Below are 22,989 nucleotides of genomic sequence, written 5' to 3' on the forward strand. Positions count from 1 at the left end.
AATGTCATCCAGTGGTGAGTCTGCTGGTTGCGGAGCAGCTGGCATGGAACAGGTGCTGAATAATCATTCCACTATCAACCCAGTCTTGATCCTCCTATATTTTACCTACCTCACATTTACCATCTGAATAAAGGCTCACTGTAATTAACACAGGTCTTAACGGAGGAATTTGGGCTGGTTATCGGGACTTCAAACTTGGAAGCAATGACAAAGTATGTGGGATACGAGAAGTAGCTGGACATGTCTGAAGAAATGGCGACTGTAGCTGTAAAAATGGTGGTTTTGGAAATTTGGTTGTCCACAGCTCTTGGATCCGTATTTATTTATTTATTCAGTATTTAGTTAACATGAGGGGTAAATCTTCAATTAAAGCTTGCAGAACTTGCACTATTTCTCCTTGATATTACATATGTTGCTAATAAGGTTCATATTCCTCAAAGTATTATACAGGTCCTACTTTGCAGACTGTCAGCTGTGTGCCAGCCTAAAGTGGAAATATGTATTTAACCTTCATATACTTCTCGTCCTCCTCTACAGGCAGAACTGAAGGGCTCTTCCTCATCAGAATGCTCAAGGTCCATGGGTGACTTGGTGGCAAAGGCGGCACCTTGCTTGGTGATATATGTTATGGCAGTAGTGGAAGAAAATGCCCTTTTCTGCAATCAATGTGATACTGTGGGATTTCGTCAACGGTGTTGTTATCGGCATCAAGACATTGTCTTCATCCACAGTACCATATTGCATATGGTTGTGTCACTTCGATTCTTCTCAGCGATGGTCTCTGGCTGCTGTCCCACATTTCTTAGTTATGTTTTGCACTCATATGAAGTGCCACCTCTAGCCTCCTTGTTTGTTTTTTAACACAGAGATTCTTGGGCCCTGTAAAACAACTGGAAACAAGCTGGCCTATCTTGATAGGCCCAATATTGATATTGATCTCCTGCAGCAGACATGCCTTGCACCTTCCACTGCACTTGACTGAGGCATTTATGCCGCTGAAAGTAAGAAGAATCTGAACCCCTCAATACCTTGCTTCTTGAAACATATTATGAAGAGAGAAAATGACTGAGAAACTTGAGAAAACCAAGAGACAAGCACCTTTTCCTTCTATTCTGACTCAACTTAGGGCCACCAAAAGAAACAACAAACACAACATTTTGAGCGAAGTCTTCTCACATTAAATCTCTTCTGAATGCCTCCAAGAATTAACCTAAGCTTCTCTTTGAATAGATTAAACAGTCTAATTTACAACACCGTGGTCAATGCTCCAAAAGATAAATGTGAAGACATTGTGAAGTTCTTCCTCTTATTGTTGCCAACCCAGACGATCTCAAGTTAACTTAAAAGACACATTCGTATTAGCATTGTTTTGATGGAGTCTCAGAAACTGAACTACTTAACACTGTAATCAAGATCAAACTTTCAGATCCCTTTGATAATGCTGTCCAAAAGGGAAGAGCTTGCCAAGCATTTACTATCTTATTGGGCCACTTGAGAGGGGTCATTAATTACGCAAGGTATCTTTCTCAATAGCCAGCGGATTGACCAAGTCTCCCTACTCATCGAAAACACATTCCGCTGATGCCAGCAACATCAAAAATTCCAGGCCTGTCTCAACCTTTCTCTTCCTAGGGAAGGTGATTGAAAGCTGTGTAGGTTCCCAACTGGCTCTTTACATCCAGGGAAACTGCCTCCTAGACGATTTCTAATCTGAATTCAGGAAGGGCTGCAGCACAGAAATGCCCATTCTCAAGTGGTCGATGACGGACTCCTCTTCCTCGCCTCAGGTAACTCCTGCCAACTACTTGTTCTTTGGGACCTTTCGTGCCATCTACGGAGTATTGCGTATAACTTTTACCGCTCATTGCATCATGTGGTGTTGGTCACCTGCTACTGACTTGTCTTGCTGGAGGTTTGTAAATAGGGTTACTATATTTTCTAGTGCATTTTCAGATCATTAATGCTGATACCTTAGGGGTGAGTGCATCTCAAGGCAGACAGGCATCTTCAAGTTGCAGTGAGATCAGAATTCAGAAGCTGGAATGGTATTGTGTATTCACTGGTAATGGAGAGCTTCAGGCAGGACAATTCAAAAGTCCCTACATTTCACAACATGGCTCATCACAAGGCTGATTATCTGGGAAAAGATGTTAGTGCTTGGCAGCTCGGAGAAGGGAATAGCCGGATCAGAACTCTTGCCTGCATGTTTTGACCATTATGGGTGGCAGTGAAGATTATGGGAGATATGCAGTGGAAGATGAGTGTCACAATTTTTCTCGACTGAAATCCACAAGACTTTTACTGACTACAATTCTTATCTGAACTCCTATCGTTGGTACTGATGGAATCGGATGTCACCTAATACCTTGAGCATTCTGTTCATTTGAAGAGATTAAACAGACATTGAGGGGCTTACCAACTGGCAAGGCATCCAGATCAGCCGGGTTTCCTCCTGATTTCTAAGATATACAGTACATTATCTTTAAGCTACGTTTGAGTGAGCTGTCTAGGCATACTACCTTCCCCCATCATTGCTCGAAGCAATAACTGGAGCCCTCCAGCTGTGCCTCCTACAGAACTCTCTTTCTCATTAATATGGATAATAAGCTCCTGGCTGGGATCCCATACTTCCTTATATGGGACCCATTCTACCAGACAAGTCAGACCTTACACCTGTATGCTCCAACTCCATTATTTTGCTTACACGGTTCTGCACAAATTCTGCCCAAGAGATGAGTGCTACCTACCTAAACTCCAAGAAGGCCTTTCACTCTCTGAAGTGGGTCTTCCTCTTTGGAAAGCTTTGGAGAGTCAGGCCCAGTTCTCCCTGCTATACTCTGACTCTGTAGCCAGGATCAGGATCAACAAACGCATCTCACGGCCTCTCCAAATTTTCCCTGTCCCTGCTGCTGTTTGCAGTGGCTCTTGAGCCCCTGGCTAGTTCACTGAATTAGCACCACTCACTAGATAATAATTCCCTTTTATGTGCGACGGAGCCTCATGCTAATTTGTCACTTATTCACACAATACTTAGATTGGCCAAAGTGTTTGGCTTGCAGAGCAGCTGGGATACATCAGTTGTTTTCCTCCTTGACACAGAGCATGGCTCAGTCCACCCTTAATTTCCCATTGCAACAGTGTACCACATTGATGCATTACCCACGGGTTCTGGTCCACAGAGGCATCAGTATTACGATACATGAAAATTACGGCATTCATCAAGTTTCTGATGCTTGTTTGATTATTGGATCGTCATCGCCCTCCCTTTGAAGAGGCAGGCCACGTTGCACTCATTACCATGGTTGCACTGCCCAGGTTTCTCTACCTGTTTGTGACTATCCCAATCACTGTACTGAAATCTTTCAGCAGTTCAAGGTCTGTGCTCCTCAAATTGATGTTGGAAGTAAGCAGCCAAAAATTAATTGGGTAACACTGACGCTTCCTCAGAATGTGGATGGCTATGATTTTGAGATTTTATTTTTAGTGTTGTAGTGCAGGCTCACCATACTGTACACTGGTATTGTTCATGCCACCTTATACCACAGTAATTGGTTGATGAGGACATCAGTGCACTTCAGTTCTTACCTGTCGTATGCCATGGTCCACCTCAGCGATTAATCAGTTAATCAATCAAGGATTTGTAAAGTGCGGCAAATCAGCCGTGAGAGTCTCAAGGCGCTGGAGTGCTAGCTGCTTCGAGATGATCTTGTTCATTCGAACAGCCAGGTCTTAAATCCTTTCCTGAATTGCCAGAGAGATGAGGCGGTCCTGAGGTGCAGGGGTAGGTCGTTACAGGCTTTGGCCATCAGGTGTGAGAAGGAGTGCCCTCCGCTGTTGCATCATAGGGTCCGAGAGGTGTTTGCTAAGAAGAGAGAGGTGGATCGTAGGTATATGGTCGGTTGGAGGAAGGCCATGCGTTTGTTGATGTATGCTGGTCCTTCGTTGTCCAGGGCTCTGTACTTGTGGGTCAACATCTTGAAATGGCATCACTTCTGGATCGGGAGACAGTGTAGCTTCTTGTGGTGGGGGGTGATGTGTGTCCTTTTGGGGAGGTTGAGAATGAGCCACTGAGTTTTATATTGTCTGTAGTCTCTTCAGGAGGCATGCAGTGATTCATAAGTAGAGTGCCTTCCAATAGTCCAGCCTGCTGGAGAAGAGGGCCTTCTTGACAGTCCTTCCGGAGTTGACTAGGAGTCACCTGAAGATCTTGTGGACCATACGTAGGCTGTGGAAGCAAGCAAAAAAGACTGTGTTCACCTGCTTTTTCTTAGATGGCTTGCTGTCCAAGATAATGCTGAGTTTGTGGACATGGCCTGTCAGGGTAGGAAATGGGCTGAGTTCAGTAGGCCTACATGCATCTTTGCATGGCGAGATGCTATTCCCAAAGATGAGGACTTCCATCTTGTCAGTGTTGAGTTTGAAACAGTTGTTCTTCATCCAGTCGGCGAGGTTCATCATACATCTGTGGAAGTTGGCTCTGGTGGAGGGGTCTTCTAACAGGGAGAGAATGAGTTGGGTGTCGTCTACATAGAAGATGATGTTGAGTCTGTGGGATCTGACTTGATGGCCAGCGGGGTCATGCATGTGTTGAAAAGGGTAGGACTGTGAGACGATCCTTGAGGGATGCCTCATATTATATTTTTGGGCTCCTAGGTGAACTGTGGGAGACAGAGTTTCTGGGTTCTTCCGGTGAGGTATGATGCGATCCATTTGTGGGCGTCTCCCTGGATTCCAATATGGTGGAGTCTGTTGATCAGGATGTGATGGGAGACAATGTCAAAGGCAGGTGATAGGTCCAGGAGGATGAGGGCTGCCATTTCGCTGTGGTCCAGGAGTTGCCCTGATGTAATCGGTGGCTGCAATCAGGGCTATCTCAGGGCTGTGGTTGCCTCAGAATCCACATTCAGTGGGGTCGCGGAGGTTGTTGTGTTCCAGGATTTTGGTGAGTTGCTAGTTAATTGCCTTCTCATGAAACTTCGCTGGGAAAGGGAGCAGGGAGATGGGCCAGTAATTCTTCGGTTTTGTTGGGTCAGTGGTTGGTTCATTCAGGAGGGGCCTTACTTCTGCGATTATCAATGTATGCCTATACTGAGAGCATCATTGTTCTTTGACTGGCATCGCACACAGCCGGTTGGGTTCTTGTGATGTATACACTGAGGTGCAGCATTGTCATCACAGTCAGTGGTTTCTTCTTGTATTGTATTTTAGTTACCATCTGTGAAAACAGAGTAGTAATCGATTGCACAAACAACTACAAGCAAAGTTTCTCCCTGGACAAGATGTAAGACCCTGCAGAAAAAGTGTGTTGCAGGGACACGGCTACACAAATCTACTTGAATACGTTTATTATTCTTTTCGCTGGAAAAGACAATACAGCAGCAGGGCAACACATATCAACCACCTTCTCTTTCTCGCTTCGCTCTGCTACTTGCATCATACTAGGATCCCCTTCCAAAATACCAAGTGTTACACAACATTCCGAACAAGGCCAGCAAGCCCACAACAAAGAGATTTCAAGACATGAGCGTAGCGGGTATGAGGCTTGAGTAGTCTCCTGGGGCTGTGACAGATGGTGTACTATTGGCATACACATGCCTGCAGTCCTTGAGAGCATGCAGGAAAATTATGGCAGTATGACGGTATTGCTTGTGGAATCAGACGGCGCAAACAAAAGTGTTGCCAAGCAACGTTAAAGAAGCACTGTGGGTGGTGTCAGCATTCATCATAGAACATAGACAGAGCACAGCACAAATAAGTATACGGCTGACTTTCCACAATCAGCAAAAATATTTAATACAAAAACACATAAGCAATTTGTTCAGCAAGCGATCTTCACCACAGTTGTTCTGTTGTTACAACATTGGTACAGCTACAGCCGACACGTGTTTCCTCGCCAATTCGCGACTTTTTCAAGGCTCCTGTTGTAAGTAGTGTTTGGCTTGAAAATCGCGTTTATTCAAGCGAATCAAATCACATGAGGTATTGGTGACGATTGTCCAGATCACCAATAGTCTTTCAAATGTAGACTGGTACTGGAAAAATCACATATGTACGTCGGTTTTCTTCGTAATCCACGTTGTCTAGTGTCACAAAGCTGGATCAATAAAGTTTTCACCCGCAGTGGTGCGAAGTCGGAGTCTCCTATGTGTATTACCAGTCACGGTCACTCTCGCGAGCGTATTCAGTCATAACTAGAGATCCCCCAGTTGGTGAATTTGTATCATCAAGGTCGCCGAGTCACCACATAAGTCCCGTCATGGTTAAAAAGTGTCAAAGCTCAAAACCGTTACTCTCCAGTCCACACAGTTAGGAAAAATTATGATACTTTTTCCGGACTGTGTGGGCTGGAGAGTAACCTGAAAGCCTACACTGTTGGACTCTTCTGTCCTGAACCATCTGGCCCATGTTAAATGGAGTTTTTTTTAATGTCCTACAGATTTTTCCTCCAACCCTCAGATTCCTTTCCGCAAACAACAACTCTAACACATGCTGTCATAAAGAGCAAAGAAGCAACTGAAAGTCTCTGCGCCCTCCTCAGACACGCCAGGTCAAGAACAGGGAAGCTGAATCTTCATCTAGCCGTTGAAAAGTACAGACTGTTGTCGAAGTATGGTGTAAGTGTTTTGATTCCACCTTAGTCTACGACGGTGAAAAGTGGTTACGCCAAGGTATATTCTGTTTGCTTTGTCAGGCCAGGAAAGCGCCAGAGGAATGCAACATGGACAGTCATCCCCTTGAAAGGGAAGCTCAGGATTCTCGGGCTGTAAAAGAAAGTTTTCGGTGCCTGGCTTACCTGAGGTTTTAGGGAGAGAGAGAAAGCCTAAGCCTTACTGTCCGGGCAGGGTGAAACAAGTATTGGCATTGCTAAATCCATATGTAAAGATTTTACACCATAAAGCCATGAAGAAAAAGAAGAAACAATTCTTTGTCACATAATTCAAGTTGTAAATTATTGATATTAATATTATATATGAGAATACAAATTCTAAATGTAAGGTACCACGCACTCCCTAATGTTTTCTTATATTATAAGTAAATGGGAAAGAGGGGCAAAACCACTTAAAGAAGTACTAACATTAACCAAACAGGAGCGCTGAATACTGGCAATGTATTTTGAACTGTGCATTGGGGGTCCCTAATCATTTAGATTACTTTCAATAAGATGTGGCTGACTAGGAAGAGACACAAAAGACAATGGAACTCAGCTTCTCTCCAGCATAACAAAGAAATAAACTTTCTGACCAGAAAGTCAGAATTGTTCAGGGATCGTTTAGATGATTGGGTGTTTACCTCAAACCCCCAACACCTAAAACACCCTTCACCCCCTTCCAGCAGTCCATACCCATACATATTGGGCTGGAGGTGCTGCTTATGCATGGCCATTGATATCTGAGATATTGGCTGGCCTGACTTGCATTATTTACATACTTGGTATTGAGAAATCAGCCCTGATTCTGGTGCTTTTAACATGGTGCAGTGTGGATACTGGCCCAGCTATAGTTTTACGTAATAAACTCGTGCTCACATTGCCTCACTATGAAAGCATCATCCTCAGACCAGGATTCAAGTCCTTCCCCTGCCAAACAGCATGTGGAGGAATACAACGAAGATGGGACTAGGTAGGGGGAGATAAACCTAGGAAGAGTCTGTCCTAATGGTCGGACCCATGGACGGGAGCCCTGTGAGGCTCCTGTCCTGCAGCAGATGCAGCATTCTTCAAGTCATTATCACTAGCTATTAATGTGCAACGAGGGAAGGGTCATGTCAGTTTTAATTCAAGAGAGAAGGGGGTTTCCACCCTTGTCTGGTGCGGCACCGGCTTAAGCTACCCTCTCAAGGCTTTACCGGCAGCTCTTTGCAGCCGTGAACAGATACACTTTCCAATAACAGGCTCACCCTCATTGGGAAGCAGTACTGAGTGCAGTCCTAAAGCTCCACATCTGCTTCTGCCAGGAACCCTCTCCAGAACCCCTGCTGTTTAGATGCAGCAAAACTCTTGGACCCTGACATGAATCACCTCAAGAACATCCGCACTGGATACCTAAATGGTCTCAGTCATACCCTCTGTAGTGCTCTGGCTCACTCTCTATCACTCCAGCTCTAGAACTCCATACATTCTCTGGCCGCTCCTCATTTTTAGGTTTCGCCTAGCGGAAGCTGCGCTCTGCGCAGCTTTTCCGCGCAGGCGAAATCCTGTTGAGAACCGTAATGTGGCTTTTGTTCGGCCCTCGTCCGTGATTGGCTGGCTCCGTAAACGGAGCCTTGCCATTGGACGAGGGGCCTGTCCGTCAATGCCGGACCAGACACGGGGGCGTTCCCGACATTCTTTGGCTTTTGCCGACGTCACGCGACGCCGGGAACGCCCCCGTGTCTGGTCCGGCATTGCCGGCACTTCTACGAGAGCGCTCCAGCCCCTCCCGCTGGAATCCTTTAGCGGTCGGGTCCAGCAGGCTGCAAACGAAGCCCCCGCCCGCGTGACTGAGGCGGCGCTGGGTCCTTGGGCCTTCCCTCCCCCTGGATAGCCCTGAGGTCGGTGGTTCCCCCCCCCCGAGTGGGTCCTGTAGACCAGGGGGGCCATCGGTGCGAGCCGCCCCTTCCCGCTGACTCGCACCGCTCTGTGTCTCTCTGCCTGCCTGCAGCTCCGCGCTGCGAGAGCGCTCCAGCCCCTCCCGCTGGAATCCTTTAGCGGTCGGGTCCAGCAGGCTGCAAACGAAGCCCCCGCCCGCGTGACTGAGGCGGCGCTGGGTCCTTGGGCCTTCCCTCCCCCTGGATAGCCCTGAGGTCGGTGGTTCCCGCTCTACAAGACCCGACCGGGCCGATCGCGTCTCACGCGGGAAGCGTGAGACTTGTTTTATGTCTGACGGGCTTGTCGCGGGGTCCATTATTTTCTTTCTCTCCGGCTTCTCCGAGGCCGAAGAGAAGAAGATGGGACCGAAAGTTACCCACAAGGTGAGTCCGTAAGAAAAGCTAAGTATGGGGCGCGTGATTCAACAAGGGTACTGTACGGCACGGCACGGCCCAGCCCATGACGGGGGGAAGTGGAGGTGTAAGGTACCAGGCTTGTAATGCATTTGTACGGTCTGGCTGCGATTAAGGCCCTCCATTTCCCCCATGGTGGGTCACAATGCACCTTACCGGGTGGCCCGGGATGCTCTGTCCCGAGTTCAAGCGCACTTTCTTTCAGCCCTTGACAGGGCGCATCTAAAGCTACATTTCGGGGGGGCTACTAAAACAGATTTGCCACAGAATTAAGGCCCCACTTGTGTTGTCCTCAAAGCGAGGTCAGACCACCAAGTGCAAACGGAACTAGTCTTGGAAGGGTTTCAGCTTCAGATTTTTCGGTTCTGGCATCAGCTCCCTGAAACAGTTTCCATTTCATGCGAACTCTCTGCAGCCCTGCCTGCTAGTGTGCGTCTGCCAGTGCGCTCCGGAGCGCCCCGACTGCAGCCTCGCAGCGCACTGCCTGACTTCTGGCTCAGCGATTGTGTGAGTAGCCTTGCGTCTTTTTTTGTTTATAGTTTTCACATTCATCCCAGTGGCGCGAGGTATGCTGTACGTTCTATACAACACAGCAACAGCATACCAGCACATAACTTCAGGTTCTACGTTGGTATATTCAGGCTTTGTGGGGGAGTGAAAGGAGATGGGTTGTGCCAGGGTCCTATTCCATTTCGGGCTTGGGACACCTTCCGAAAATGCCCCCCCTCAAGAACGCAATGTTTCATTTTAGAGGCGGTGACTGCAGCAAATTAGGAACACAGATATATATATATATATATATTGCGTTGGTTTTTTTTCTTGTAAAAAGATCAAAATGATAAAAGGATGGAATTGTGGAACGGACATAACTATTTAGACCAATAAGAAAGGGGATTTCATGTTAAAAAGCGGCTTTTTGGATATGTTAAAACCTGTATTGTGACGGGAATTGAAAATGCATAAAATATTCATTTTTTGCTTGCTCATCAGTCCATGCAGAGATGGGTTTAAAGAGCAGCACGTTTCCCATTGCACGAGGGCATGTCTGGGTGATCATTTGATGAACGCCTCGGTAATCACACAAATAGGAAAATAAGTAAACAGGAAAACAAATCCCCAAAGAACTTGCTCCTAAAACAGCTTCGAAGCTATTTGACTAAAATCCATAACGGTATAATTGTGTTATATTCAACCGCACCTTCCGTTGTTTATACATGTATGGGGCTAGACTAGGCATGTGTTGAATTGAAAAGATTGTTGAAATGTGTTCTCTCGGATTTTCAACGTTGTGTTGAGATGCATGCTTTTCTATAAGGAGATTGAGGTAGTGCCTTGAAAATACGTTTTTAGAGCGCTAAAGGGCGAGGCGTCCTCACAACAAGCACTTCAGCAAAGTAAGTTGAAACGAAACAACAGTTCAACACCAAATTCAAAAGTTAAGCACAAACACCAGGGGCACTTTATTTTCTGTGTAGCGCTTTAATTACTGCTATATTCTCTCTCTGAGTATCTTTCTTCCTCGATAGTTCTACAGAGGTTAGGAAGTAAGGGATTAAAGAAACGGACACTGTATATTGCCCGGATTTACATCAAAGAAATGTCGAACGGATGATTACGCCACACTCTGATACACATCCCAATTGACGTGCTTGCTCCAAAGCTTCCTTCTCTCGTGTGGTGCAATATCGTGATTTCTAGTGCCAGCCATGTATGCTACTCACCAAACTTCTCCATATCACACTTTATGTTTCGCTTTAAAATTAGGTGCTTGCCAAGGCTGCTCGATTTCTGTTCGATGTTGTGCGCTGCTTTTCCAATTGACAATGTGTTTTCACATGAATGTTGAATTTCAAGCAGTGGAGGCCTTTCTCATTTAGGCAACATTCTGCATTGGACGAGTTGTCAAGGGTCTACCTCCCCATTTTCTCCTCACTCTCTATCCTGCACTCCTTAGATTTTCTTTTCACACTCTCTGGCTTCTGCCCTCCTTCCTGCTCTCTTCTTCTTACCTGTCCTCCCTATCCCTTCTGCCTTCTCTCACTCTATTCCCTCTGCCCTCCTTCTTGCTCTCTCTCTTCTACCATCCCTCTCGTTTCTGCCTTCTTACTCCCTCCTGCCCTCCCTTTCCACCTCTCTTCTGCTCTCTTTCACCTTCTTGTCCTCCATCTCTCTCTTGTTCTCTCTCCTTCCTGTCCTCTCCTCCTCTAGCCCTCATTCTCCTTCCTGCCCTCCCTCTCCTACCTGCCGCCCTCTCCTTTCTGCCCTCTCTCACACACTCCTACCTTCCCTCCTGCCCTCCCACTCCTTCTTGCCCTCCCTCTCCTTCCTGCCCTCCCTCCCTCTCCTGCCCTCTCTTCCTTTTGACCTCTCTTCCTTCTTCCTTCTTACTCCTGTTCTCCTTAACTTCTATATCTATCACTTCTTCTCTTGCACTCAGTCTCCATCTCTCTCCCTCTTGCCCTCTCTCTTTATCTTACACTCTCTCCTTCTTGCCCTCTCTCTCCTGTCTTCTCTCACACTCCTGGCTTCACTAACATGATTTATGAAATAACTTGTATTCTAATTCACTGTGCATCTGCAACTAATTGCATTATAAATGCGATCCATATTTCTGTGTAAAGTAAAACACATCAACGTTTTACACATAATTCAAAGAAGTTAGAAAAGACCATTTGTCAAAAGCAATACCAAAAGCTCAAACTTTAACAAAGGCGAAACCATTGCATTGTAAATGCTTGTTCAATCTTTGGATTCATGTGTGGCTGGAACATTCTCTTTAGGGCAAATCAATGATGCTCTCATTGCTGGTTGAGGCTGGAAACCTGGTAAAAAATACCCTGTGCATTTTCACTCAACACTGCAACGACTTCAAGACATTCTTTGAATGTAAAACCCCCACAACTTGAGAGGACATCAGACCTGCACTGTCCCATCCCCTTTGCTCCCTATTACTTTCCCACTCTACAAGTGTCAATCACAGCGTTCAAAATGATGTCCAAGGAACAGTTGCTCTGACTAAAACATTAAAAGTATCTGCAGATCCTTGTGTCTGGCCTGCATTAAACAACTCCTCATAACAATCTTCCCTGACTTCACAAGTGTTATTAATGTTTCACTTCACTCCTATAAGGCTCAATTGCTACACAACTCAAGTAAGGTACTGTCACACTTCTGTTAAAGACGCCAATAGTAGATCAGAGATCCAGGCCCATTACCACATAATATCCGCCTTCCTTTCCCCCAGAAAGTACTTGAAAATGAAGTCACAAAACACAACTATGTGAGCCAAAACCACCTTCTACAAATCACCAGTCAGGGTTCAGACCCTCGATATACCAAAACTACAGTGGTCAACATGAGAGGAAAGACTTACTATAATGGATTAACATTATCAATTGGTTCTAATACTGCTTGACTTGTCAGCTGCTTATAATACATAACTATTTAAAAGACTTCCAGACTGGTAGGAATCACCAGGACAACTTTAAATTGCATTCACTGTTTCCTCTGCAACCACACCCTACAAATATGAATTTGATCCTTAATATCAATGCAGAGAAAGTGTCCCTTTGAGCACCACAGGACTCATCTCGTTACTGTTCACCCTATATATGCATCCCTTGGCCCCCAGCTACTAAAACAACCTGGGGTATCCCTTCAGATGACAGAGAGATGCACATTCCATTCGGTGGCTGCAATAAGGACCCAGTTCCTTGCTAATGTTGGAAATAGCCTGAAACCCATCCTATTCAAATGGCTACAAATCTGGTAAGCAATCACTAACCACAAAGGCAACGCAACCTGGAAGTTCTGCTTGATGTTAATGTCTTTCTCACCCCAAAACAACTCAGTGGTCGGTGGTTTCAATTTACAGCTGCGCCTGCTTTATTAGATTTTTCTCCTACTGAGTTGTGCATAACTGACAATATCTCTGGGTAATGGCATGGTTGGTCAACTCTCATGTATTTTACTGGATGTCCCAAATTACTGAGCAAAAAATGCAATGACACCAGAATTAAACAGCTAGACTCTGCCTGACTCTAAGGAAATGTTACGAACTAAAGCCTGTATTAAAAACACTTCATCAGCTGTCAGTAGAAAAGAAGAATTCATTTGACTGCTGCCCCCTTGTCCCTGCATGATAGGGGTTTTATGAAGGCCACTTCAAATAAAGTTACTATAAGAGACTCCACGATTGGCATTGCTCCTCCTACAGGCCGAAGGCTCCTAACCTTAGCACAATTCTTCTTGTTCAGGTTGTAATCAACTGGACAGTGACATCTTATGCATCCTTTGTTCCTGTCTAGTTTATCCCTGTATCGGCCTGAAACATGGTCGCCTATGAGGACTATATGTAGATTCTGGTTCTGATCATCAGCCTCCTTGGCTTTGTTGCACAATATGTTGAATATCCCTAGGAAGACCGTTCACAGGAGGGCAAGAGTCTCCTCATCCTTAGCTGCAGCTAAACTGTGTATTCTGAGGAAACTGAAATCCCCTACTGCAGTGACGCGTGTGGACTGGATGGTGGATCTGGTGGCTATTGTGAGTCATGAAATACGGATGTAAAGACTCAATGACCAGACCCAGATTTTCTGTAAAAAATGCGTCTCCTTCCTCTGTCATTGTTGTTCTACTTCTAGCTCTACGAATGTGGGTTATACATTTCCATACTTATCTTGGTGTCCCATTCATGTATCAAGTCCACCCAACTTTTCCTTAGAGCCCTGTTATTCTAGTGCATGACTCCTTGCCAGAACCGGATTAAACCCTGTGGAGGCCCCTAGGCAGTCGAAATGTCGGGGTCCCCTTGCAAATAAGCTCGTAATACCCAATGCACCGGATTTGTTACAAACTGACAGCTGCCAGAAGATGAGCTTTTAAGAGACAAACTGTTATATGAATCTGATGTCTCTGGTTTATGTACTTTAAGTTGTTAATGAGTACATTACATTAAATACAGTGTTTTTCTCTATAGAGTCTTTAATGTAAAGTTTTCGTTTCTTTAAGTGGATTCATTTATTTCTATCTTTTGGAAACAATATGTTTAAAAGCTTGATTGTAATTTTCTTTCAAGATCAAATCAATATTATTTTGATCCGTTGTCGCGGGCCCCTAAAAGGAGTGGGGCCCGAAGGCCGGTGCCTTCTTTGGCTATTTAGTAATCCGGAACTGCTCCTTGCTTGTCCTAACCCCCTTCATCCCTCCAGCCCATTTTATTTTATGATATTATTATGTTTCATAGCCACCTCTGTGCATTATTCTGAATAAATTTGTCACATATTTGCAACTGTTCTTGTACTCTAATAGGGTGTACTCTGCCCATCTAGTTTGTGCTTTACTGTGGATGACCCCACTATGACGTCTGTTGCTGGTTTCATCACAACTACATTGAACGATATACCCAACACTGGTACCTGTTAGGCGAATTTGTACCACAGTCTGGGACCCAGTTACAACTACTTCCTGCAGGCTGGGGAATATGGGGGAATTCAAACAGTTATAATGCCAGCAACACAGTGTGCTGCACAGATGACACTGTGGGGGGCATGGCATCTGCTCTGTTGGGCCACAGCTTCCCTACAGAAGGCATGTACAAGCTCAGCATATACACTCTATCAGCATTTTTGTGGCCATTCCTGGACAAGGCTGTTGGAGTGAGTGGTGATGCTGATCTAGGACTGGCTTGGACAGCCAATCCAACCCTGAAACCAATCTCCCAAGCCTCCAGTATACTTTAAAATCCTTATACGCCCCAATTCAGCACTTTCTCTTTTTAGCTCTTCCTCACTCTTCTCTCTCGCCTGCTACTCTTTCCTTGCTCAACAGCCAATATAAATAAATATTTGTGCTCTTCTTTTTCAGAACACCCATGTAACTACAGCCCTGTTCAATCGGGCCATGAGTGGTGTCCACCAGTAGGGAGCACCAAAGATGGATTGCTTATTTTCTTAATCGTTTACACCAGACTTTTTTATCTCACAGCTTCTCACGCCATTCTGTTACCCGCCACCCATCAAGAACTCACTCTGTGCTTGAATTTGTTGGAGTTCTTGTTCTCCTTCTTGTTCAAGTCGATGAAGTAGTGGGAAACTCTGTCCAGGTCTCCCTGGTTCATTGCCCAGGCAATGCGGAAGGAGTCACATGTGATGTCTGAAATGTGGATGCTGTGCGGGGTGGAGAGGAGCGCCATTTTTGGACACACTGTAAGAAAAGAAGAAGAGCCTGTCACAAAGGCCGGGACAACAAAAGAAGCAGGGAATTGACAATAACAGGACACACAAGTCATTGGTAAAAATAGAACACAGAGACGGGGCCAATATCAAGATGCAGAAACCTAAGCAATACTAAAGAATAGGAGCACAGAATATAGACATTGCAAAATGTGACATAAATAGAAAAGGTAAAAGGTTAATAACTTGTAGTCGCGATGTGCATTGTAGAAATCTTCATTGAAGTCATGAACACTTGAATGATCTCCCTCTGTCTGTGTGGGCCAAAAGCACTGTACTATAGATACGTTGTTCCTATATTATAACACAGGGTGTGAAGAATCTATTTGCCCATAGGAGGAAAACATCACCCTGAAGCAGTATATCCTAAATGGATGTTGTTTTCTGAAAAACCAATAGGTTTTTCCTGACAACATTTTAAAACTACATTTCAACATCTTCAGTGTAAAGGCAGGTTAAAATTGTGAAAAGAAAAAATGTAACTTGATAAGACTTCTAATGTAAAACAGAGCGAAAAGAGTCCTGTCCCTGGAAGAACGTCAGAAGGTCCCTTCTACCCATGATGCTTTATACTAGCAGTTGGCCTCACCCACACAGTTCATTTTTAGGTCTCGCCTAGCGTTTCAGCACGCATGCGCTGCTCGCTCTGCGAGACATATTGTGGTAGAGGAGATTTTCAGAAGGGAACTTGAACCTCCGCCCATTATTTTTATTGGCTGGCGTCATCGTTTATTTTAAACGTTGGTCTCCGATTACAAACGAGGCTTCTTTGTTTCCGTCCTGTCTCCTTTTTGGACGGCCCATCCGGACTGGATCGTTTTCTACATGGCTGTCATGAGGGTATTTCTTATCTTTAGGAGGCATGTAATGAAGGATCATGTTTCCGAAGTCTTGTTACGACCGGAGTCTGCACAAGGAAGTATGCGAGAAGACACAAGGTGCTCTCAATGGCTGGCTGCAGACCAGTGTCCTCACACAGTGCCTTACTCTGAATTTCCGATGGCTGTTCACAGCACCAGTTCAGCATTTCCAGAAAATTAGCTGTGCGGTGCTTTGATAAAAAATAAAGATTCTTCTCCACGAATTATTGGTGAGTCGTGGCCTTTGTCCAGAACCTGACCCCATGAGTCAGTATTCTATACCGACAGGCACGCTTGTACACCAGTGGGCACCCACAACACTTCAGGGGGTGGCAGGGGCATACACACAAACACGGTGCCACGCGCACACACACTTGATGAGCGTGCTTGTGAAAATTAGATATTTGCCTCTATTTGTATTAATTGTTTCCAAGCTTTTCTAGGCGCTTACTTCACCCGTAGGGAACATATGAGATAAAAAGAAAACATTAAAATGTGGCCCCAGGTGCAACAGCCAGCACACGCACATTTAATCTGGGAGTATATTCCAGTAACAAACATTAAAAGCCGCATCATTTGCGCAGTGCACAAATGGCAGCCTTGCTGCAATGAATATGAATTAGATGTATAAGGAAAGGTCAAACGGGGGAACGTCCAGACTAGAGGCCTTGTATTGTGAAATGTGTGTTCACTGAACTGATGGCGGGCGGGGCGCAGTGACTTGAGGACACACGCGGCTGTTTGTAAATGTATTGTTTATAAACACGAGGAGGGAGGTATTCTGAGGGCTCAGGGCTTGTCGGGCGGGATGTCTAAAGCCCACTACAGACTCCACACACCACAGCGTCAGCTTCAGTGAACAATGAGGATGTCATCACTGTAATGCAGGAGCATGCCGCTACAATGCACTGTAATTAGTTACAAACCGTACAATTCTGTACACCATAAAATAAAGTATAACATGGCCTTCCCTGAACAAAACAAAAGCAGTGGCCTTCATTCTTCTGAGTCAACATATGGCTGCTTCACACACACTTGGTGGTCAAGAGCAACGCTGTCGGAGGGAAACGCTTTCTAAAGGCACACATCAGTTGCATGCAGCCCAGTAAGTTCACGAGCTGAAACACAGTTGTGTGCATTACAGTCCAGCACCGTCTATTACAAGCCTGATCCACCCTTAAACACACCCTTCGACTATTAACTACGTAGCTACTGTTGCGTGCATGTTTGAAGCAACTCCACTGCCGACAGCGACATCACCAAATATTCATTGGAAGTGTTTGACATTGTGTATGTGTTTATATGTGGTGTGTTTTATCTGTGTTTAACTCTGTATATTGTGTTTGAGTGTATTGTGTGTGTAATATGTTAGAGGGATGTGTGCCGTGTGCTGTGTGTGCGTGTTTAGTAAAGGCTGGGCCTAGTGTGTTCATTTGTCGTACAATTTTGTGAGAGTGTGTGTGTGTGTCATGTTTATGTAGTATGCGTGTGTGTGTACATTGTGCGGGTTCCTGCACATGGTACGTGTGTGTTTACTTGTGGTGTTTGTGTTTTTGTTCCTGGTGTGTGTCTGTGATGTACGTGTAGTTAATGTGTGTGTTATGTGGCGTGTGGGTGCACTGTGTTTGAGTGTGTGTTTGCATATGTCTGTGTACATGTATGAGTCTGTACAGATTGTGACTGTACATGTGTTATCATCACTAATTACTACAGTAATCTCAACCTGACGATAGTTCCTCGCCTCGCGCTCTGTGACGTCTGTGAGCGCCTTATTTGAGCTCAGGGCGTGGGTATTTTCCTGTAACCAGCTAATATAACTGTGCCTCTGATAAGGCGAGGTGTCGAGGCAAACACACATTGCAGCATATTTGCATAGAGAGTATGTGAGTACAGGCGTGAAGGAGAAATGGTCTACCTTCTATGTAACCTCTTTACCTAATTTACAACCGCAGAGTTCAGGCGAGATCGCCCTCCTCGCTATACATAGAATTCAAAATATTGCTGAAGTTTCAAAAAGTTGTACGATAAACTTTGACACGAACCGTGACTCTTTTAGAGTATTTGCGGGAGACTAGAAATTGGGGGTCTAATGTTCATTCACCAGGAAGTGTGCACGGGTCCCTTCATTTTTTGACAAACAATGTCTGCTTTCAGGTGAAGTTGCTGCCCGTTCAGTATTCTCCGGTGCTTTTTTATCTGCGCCAATCGGGGTGTTTGCTCTTTGACCTGATATATCTAAAGTGCCCTTTCTGTTGGTTTAGATGGTAAGGTTCATTGGATTTTTTAAGCTATTAGTATTGTAAATAACAATGCCTTGTATTTATGTTTTAAAACCCAAAACATAAATCGAAGGCATTGTCATATACAATGCCAATAGCTCAAAATCGTGTGAATGCGAGACCTATTGCATTTTAAACGCTTGTTAAGAAAAGGTCAAGAATTTCTAACTTTCCAATAAGCACCTCCAGAGAGTGAGTCGTTTATGACTTCAATGAGGAATCCTACAATTTGGAACTAGGACTTCAAGTCTTCAAGTAAGTAATCTTTTTCTTTGAGTTTCAAACTTTAATGATCCACCAGTGGCTGTTGGGCAGGAAGAAAGAATAAAATATTGCAATAAATTATCCTTTGTTAAACAAATAAATAAATATGCATATGTAAAAGTATGTATAAAGTATTTACAAAACGAAACATTTCTTTGGATATATTTACAAATATATAATTAAATATATATGCTATAATAAATAGGTAGATATATACATCCACGAAATATATAAATGTATCCATATATATCCATATATATTTATATATATATATATATCAACCAAGTAAGACTGAACCAGTTCATGAAACAGCCTCCCAAGTACTTAATTTCCCTGAAATGATTGTGACTAATGTTAGATTTTTTATAAAACTTTATTGTACCAAAACACGGGGTAAAACAACATTGGGGCCCCAATGTTGTTTTTATATATACATTTGTATCACTTCGTGTCCTTCCAACATTAACCTGGGTGTATTTATACAGTGATTAATTGCATGCAATTACTATTTACCCAGGTTGCTGTGGATAAAACTCGAAATGTTTTTATATTTGCACTACAACTAAAAACTTTATGCACTTTAGCACTTTTTGCACAAATAATCAGCATTGGTTTATAATGTGGATTTCAACTTGATCTGAATATTGAAATTTGAATGTATTAATGTGATGAAACATTAAATAGGACATATCTGTAGTTCCTATACACAGTGTTTCTTCTATGTCAATTGAATTTGTATGCTACCAAAGCCAATTGCTTACTAGAGCATTCAAACGGTATTTAAACCAATGAACACACTTCACCATGTCACGTGATCAAGCGCTCCTTGCAGCGCGAAACGCGTCATGCCGACTTTTTGCACAGAAATAAATTAATTTGCACAAATCCTGTGGTCCGAATCCGTTACTTTGCCTGTGAGACAGTGTCGCCAGGAGATTGGAACTTATATATATATATATATATATAATATATACACATATATATATATATATATATATATATATATATATATATATATATATATATATATATATATATGTGTATATATATATATATATATATATATATATATATATATATATATATATATATATCACCCCAACTTCTCCAGCAAGTAAAGAAGCAGAGGCCACAGCGGGGAATCAGGTGGAAGCATTTAAATAGATGTGCAGGCATAATGCATTTCGGCCGCAGTTCGGCCTTCCACAGATGCCATCTACATTTCTGGGCCCTGATTCTTGTCTTCTCCTGTCAGATACCTTCTGACAGTGGTGAGTTTTTGGATACCGAGGCAGTAGCCTCATTACTCCATATTCATTTAGAATTTTGTAGTCGCTGTTTAGGTTGTCTTATTGGTGTGTGACGCTTTGTCACAGTTGGGGTTGTATCACATGGTCAGCTCAGTGATGGGCCGCGGGTAGCGGTCAGTAGTGTTTGCAGAATTGTCAGCATGTTTCCTCAGAGAGTCTCGTCTTTGTCCATCTAGAACCTTCTGTTGGTGTTGAGGTTTGGGTGCCTGCCGCAGCTATTATGCCATCGGGCAGTGAGCGGGTTTTAGTTGCTTGCCGAGGCTATTATGCCATCAGGGCAGCGGTGAGTTTTGCGTATCTGCCGGCGTTTGCTTTCAGGCAGTGATGAGTTTTTGGATGCTGCGTTGCTGTTTCAGTTTCGCAAGGTTAGCGCTTCAATGGGACGCGGGTAGCGGTCAAATGGGTTTGTAGAGATATCTGCAAGTTTCCTGATCAGTGGGTTTTCTTTTTGATCCAGTCCATTGTAGAACGTCCTGTTGAGTGTGAGGAGATGGTCGTCCAACATCTCGATGCCTAGGTCTCTGTGGAGGTCTGCTGTTCGTGTGAACATGGGAGCACCTGCTGCAATCCGTAAGGCCTTACTCTGTAGTTTTTGTAGGTCCTTCCGAAGCTGTGGGCGGCAGGGGGGACTCCTTCACCGTTTTTATAGTCAGCCTGCCACAGTTCAATTGGCTGTGAATCGCCACACCCCCTTTCCCCTAAGATCACTGCTCACTACTTGTAGTTCGTAGGAACTACACAGCCCAGAGTTCATTATTCAGGTAAGTGCTGCGCAGGGAGTGTCCTTGTGGATTCGGCGATTTACAGGAAATTACTGGTGAAGTAAAGTCAATGTTCAGTTACTGAGTTCACAGAATGCTTCCTACAGTCCCCAAACATTCCAGCCCCCCGAAACGAAAGTCTGTCAGGCAGGGGTCGAGAAGACAATGCTTTCTGATCCTCTGTGCAGTCATGGACTGCGCTGCAGCCGCCCTGGATTCCTTTGGGCAGAGAGGCGGGCACTGGTCTGTACAATACCTTGGAAATGGGAAGAAACCGCCGAAGCAGAAACCAGAAGAGCTCGGGCCACTTAGAAGAACGGGCCCCTGTAGCGCATCTCTGGAAGCCAAGCAAAATATCACCACAACTTCTCCAGCAAGTAAAGAAGCAGAGGCCACAGCGTTGAATCAGGTGGAAGCATTTAATTAGATGTGCAGGCATAATGCATTTCGGCTGCAGTTTAGCCTTCCTATTTATTTATTTATTTTAACATTTATAAAGCGCGAAACGAAGGCCCGTGGGCATCTCGGCGCTAAGTAACTGCAATGTTTGGCCAACAAGGGGACTGGGAGATCATTGATTAAAAAGCCAGGTTTTGAGGTTTTTTCGGAAAGACCAGAGGGACGTGCTGGTCTTGATCGAATGAGGCAGTGTGTTCCATAGTTTTGGAGCAGCCACAAGGAATCTTCTGTCACCCCAGTTGACAGATTTAGTTCGGGGGATCACCAAGTCCAGGGAGCTGGAAGAGCGCAATGCTCTAGATGGACAGTAGGGGGTAAGGTTCTGAGTGAAGAACGCTGGGACAGCGTTGTGTAAAGCCTTGTATACCAGGCACAAGGTTTTAAACTTAATCCTCTTCCTCACCGGACGCCAATGGAGTTGTTTCATGGTGGGTGAGACCGGGTGGAATTTGGGGATTCGCCCTAGGAGCCTGGCGGCCGCGTTCTGTATAGATTGCATTTTTGTTAACACTCTCTCCTGGGCCCCTAGAAACAAAGCGTTACAATAGTCTAGGGTGGAGAGCACCATGGAGCTTACCAGCGTTTTCGCCATGTTTTCAGGTAAAAAGGGCAGAATTTTTTTGATGAGCCTAAGTTTGTGAAAGGCTGAGGAGGATATCTGGTTGGCATGTGGAAGGAAGTTCAGACGGTTGTCGAACATGACTCCCAGGTTCCTCACTTTGTCAACCGGGACTGGGGGCTGGCCCATGGATGACGGCCACCAAAGGGGGGACCACTCCGGAGAGAGATTGCCGAAAATTACAACCTCCGATTTGTCGGAGTTTAGCTTCAGACAATTGTGTGACATCCAGTTCCCGATAGCCGACATGCCCTGGTTGAACATGTTGGCTTTCTGAAGCCCGTCATTTTTGACGGCAAGGACCAGTTGAGTGTCATCAGCGTATGAAGTGAGGCTCATCCCGTGTGCCCTGATGACATTGGCAAGGTCCGACACATAAATGTTAAATAGTGTCGGACTAAGGGATGAGCCTTGGGGAACTCCACACGGTAGTGACAGGGGGGAGGATTCAAAAGGTCCCACAGTGACGACCTGAGTCTTGTTGGCCAGGAAGGAGGCAAGAAGATTTTTGGCGTTACCTTGGATGCCTATGCTCTCGACACGGTCGACCAAGGTGGTATGGTCGACCGTGTCAAAGGCCGCCGACAGGTCTAGTAATATCAGGACGGCGGTGCCTCCCGCATCCCGGATAGATCTGATGTCGTCCGCCGCTTTGACCAAGGCCGTCTCGGTTCCGTGGAAGCGACGGAAGCCAAACTGTGATTCATCTAGGCATTTGTTATCCTCGATGAAGGAGGAGAGTTGGGCATTCATAATTTTTTCCACTATTTTTGCTAATAGTGGGAGACTGGCGATGGGATGGTAGCTTTTGAGTTCTTCTTTATCAAGGGAGGGTTTTTTGAGCGACGGTTTTATTAGGGTTTTCTTTAGTGTCTCGGGATAGATGCCAGTGTTAAACATGGAGTTGCAGATGTTGGTTATAGAGGGTAAGACTGCATCCATGATAGGTCTCAAGACCTTCAAGGGACACGGGTCGAGGGCCGATCCCGATTTGATGGTGGATATAGTTTTTAGCACCTGCGGACACGTGACCTCGCTGAACTGCGAGAGAATGGGTCCTTCAGGTTGAATTGATGGCCTGTGGGAGAGAGTGACGTTATTGGCGAAAACCATGTAAATGTCATCAACTTTGCTGAAGAAGAACCTTGATAAAGCGTCGCAAAGGGTTTGAGACGGGGGAGGTGTGAGATCCACAGAGAAACCCGCTAATTGTTTGGTGGTCTCA

The 22,989-nt window shown here is 44.9% G+C and overlaps 1 protein-coding gene across 1 annotated transcript in view; it reads right to left on the bottom strand.

The window, feature by feature from the left end:
- The window catches only part of PHYHIP (phytanoyl-CoA 2-hydroxylase interacting protein), a 334,597-nt gene that overhangs the window by 99,674 nt on the left and 211,934 nt on the right, over positions 1–22,989 (bottom strand). Inside the window, exon 2 of the mRNA XM_086944801.1 lies at positions 15,008–15,183. Within this exon, the coding sequence (XP_086800927.1) occupies positions 15,008–15,172 (165 nt within the window). The 5' untranslated portion in view covers positions 15,173–15,183. The remainder of the gene's footprint in view (positions 1–15,007; positions 15,184–22,989) is intronic.

The sequence above is a fragment of the Lissotriton vulgaris genome, chromosome 11 (genome assembly GCF_964263255.1).
Source record: "Lissotriton vulgaris chromosome 11, aLisVul1.2, whole genome shotgun sequence".
Lineage (NCBI taxonomy): Eukaryota > Metazoa > Chordata > Amphibia > Caudata > Salamandridae > Lissotriton > Lissotriton vulgaris.